The following is a 2,953-nucleotide window of genomic DNA, read 5'->3' on the forward strand; positions in this document are numbered from 1 at the left end:
AAAAAAACTTTAGCTTACTAGGAGTTAGTTCAACAGTTCATATAATCATTTAAACATAAAGTAATAAAAATAAAAAATTGACTTGATGAAGAGGAGATAATCAATCTTGGTCTTCATTCTCATCGGTATCCTCTTCATATGGTAGGTGGATGCCGAAATGCTCATATAAGTCATCAATACGACGATCCAAGCGACCCGTGCGATGATTTACACGAGACACACGACGATTAAGTGTTTCAAGTTGCCTACCATGCTCTACTTTAATCCTTTGGATGTTTTGGTTGATGGATTGTAATTCTCTCATTACATCAACCAAGGAGGGTGGTTCTTGAGCTTGAGGTGCTTGTGGAGGATCTTGCTCTTGAGGATCTTGCTCATCAACATTTCTTCTTCCCATTTTATTGAGAAGATGAGGGTTGATACAAGATTGGGGTGGTACTTCCTTGGCAATCTCATTTGATACATCAATACCAACATAATCAAAGACTTTAGACCATAGGCAAAGGAATCCTAATCCACCATTCCTATCCTTCATCTTGAGCCTAATCATATGTTGTACTATAAAGTATGGCCAATTAATCTTAATCCCATTTATCATAGCCCACATGACAATCAAATCTTCATCATTTATATTCGCATGCCCGGATATTCTAGGTTGCAATACATAGGTGACTAGATATAACAAAGTTCTATGTTCCGCACTCATTGAATTGCAACTAATTTTGGAGTGAGCTCCTTGTACAAGGTTGAACAAATGCATGGCATTTTCCTTTGAATAACACCATTCATCAATTGGGGTTTTACCACCTTGAAACAAGTCACCTTGATTTGGCAACTCTCAAATGGTGGCTAACTCATCACCATCTAGCCTATAATCCTTTCTTCCTATCTTGAAGAATAATGTGAAATTTGATTCATCTTCCTCATCAATCTCAATCATGAGTGTACTATAGGCTATGGCAACTAAATCCGGATAATATTTACTCTTAATTTGAACAAAATCCATGAGGCCTTGTTGAACTAGAATAGCCTTAAGAGTATCAAACTTATGAAAGACAAGAAGGGTCGGATCCAAATACCTCGGAGGAATTTCCTTTCTTCCGGCGAGCCTTGCCTCATAGAATTGAAGATCTTCATTAGAAGCAAAGTACCTTGCCAAAGGATGATCATTTGGAGGTGGAACCACACTTGAAGAGCCTTTTGACTTCTTCATGGTTCTCTTGATTCTAGGCATTGTAGATGATTTTGTTTTATGGGTTTTGTAGAGAAGAATGTGGGGACTTCAAATATGTAATTTGTTTATAGTGGGTATCAAAGTTTTGTGAGTTGTATGAAGCTATATGTGAGCTTGTTTTGGAGGTTATGGAGGTTTCAATGTGGGGATATGAGTTGTGAGGTTGAAGATGATGAAAAAGTGGGGTTTTGTTGCTCAAAAATGCCAAATTCACGTGTTTTTGTGCAATTTGGTCGAGTTTGCATCGATGCAATAGGCTTTGCATCAATGCACATAGCACGTTGTGTGCTTTGCATCGATGCAAAAGCTTGGTTGCATCGATGCAACATACATCATTTTGCCCAAAATCACCAAATTTTCATCCTTTGGTGGTTCTTTCTTCAATCCTTTGAGTTCCAACATGTATATACTCACTTAAACCATTATAAACTTCAATTTGTTGATCCTCCATTGTTTATAATCTTCAAATTCTTCAATCTACCTCAAGATTAATCACTCATTCATCAACTCATAAACCTACAAAACAATAGCTAATTGGATATCTCCAATGCTTAAGTTAGTAAGAGATACAAAAATAGCAATATAAATACAATGAATTCAAACAAATCATATTAGATTAGAATCCAAGATACCAAGTTCATTTCGGATGTTAAAAAAACTTTCTTTACATAAAGGTTTAGTGAAGATGTCCGCTAGTTGTTTACTAGTTTCGACAAATTCAATAACCACATCACCCTTTTCAACATGGTCTCTTATGAAGTGATGTCTAATCTCAATATGCTTGGTTCTTAATTGTTGAACCGGATTCTTGGTTAAATTTATTGCACTAGTATTATCACATTTGATAGGAATGTGATCAAGCATGAGTCCATAGTCCACAAGTTGTTGTTTCATCCATAAAATTTGGGCGCAACAACTACCGGCGGCTACATACTCGGCTTCGGCGGTAGACAAGGCTACACTTACTTGTTTCTTACTATACCATGAAACAAGAGAGTTTCCTAGCAAGTGACAAGTGCCACTAGTGCTTTTCCTATCCAATTTGCAACCAGCAAAATCGGAATCGGAATAACCAATCAAATCACAAGTGGATCCTTTCGGATACCACAATCCAACATTCAATGTTCCTATGAGATACTTCATAATCCTTTTCACCGCACTTAAGTGAGATTCCTTAGGATTAGCTTGGTATCTCACACACATGCATACACTAAACATGATATATGGCCTACTTGCCGTTAGATAAAGTAATGATCCTATCATGCCTCTATACTTCTTTACATCTATGCTTTTACCTTGTTCATCTTTGTCAAGGTAGCAAGTAATGCTCATTGGTGTGTCCATTGCTGTAACACCCTAATATTCAAATCCTTATGCTCGAGTCATAAGTCAATGATATTACGGTGGTACGACTCTCAGGTGGATTTTTAATATATAAACATAGGTAATTTCGAAAGGAGTATTAATCGAGGAGCCTGAAAAGAGTAGAAATAAAATCGTGAAGACGTATCACTCACGATTTGACAACGAAAAGATAAAACGTGAAGCCGAAAGCGATATATGGACAAGGCATAACGGAGATTAAGAGATAGATAACAGATAGATATATATAACATAAGTAAATAGCCACTAGTCGCGACCCGCGAAGTTTAGACCGGCTAGGGTACAGTATTAAAGGAGTTGACAATAGTATATCCTAATCTCTCCCAAAGGAAACAT

At 36.9% G+C, this 2,953-nt stretch overlaps 1 protein-coding gene across 1 annotated transcript; it reads right to left on the bottom strand.

Annotated features, from left to right (window-relative positions):
* Positions 1 to 1,840: 1,840 nt before the first annotated feature.
* Positions 1,841 to 2,578, bottom strand: LOC127745448 (secreted RxLR effector protein 161-like). Its single transcript, XM_052258164.1, has one exon. The coding sequence runs from the start codon at positions 2,576 to 2,578 to the stop codon at positions 1,841 to 1,843; it is 738 nt and encodes a 245-aa protein (XP_052114124.1).
* Between the last annotated feature and the right edge of the window lie 375 nt (positions 2,579 to 2,953).

The sequence above is a fragment of the Arachis duranensis genome, chromosome 3, assembly GCF_000817695.3.
Source record: "Arachis duranensis cultivar V14167 chromosome 3, aradu.V14167.gnm2.J7QH, whole genome shotgun sequence".
NCBI classification, from domain to species: domain Eukaryota; kingdom Viridiplantae; phylum Streptophyta; class Magnoliopsida; order Fabales; family Fabaceae; genus Arachis; species Arachis duranensis.

Bases quoted from the DNA above. Each gene is read 5' to 3' on its own strand.
- LOC127745448 (XM_052258164.1), bottom strand. From the start codon at position 2,578: ATGGACACACCAATGAGCATTACTTGCTACCTTGACAAAGATGAACAA.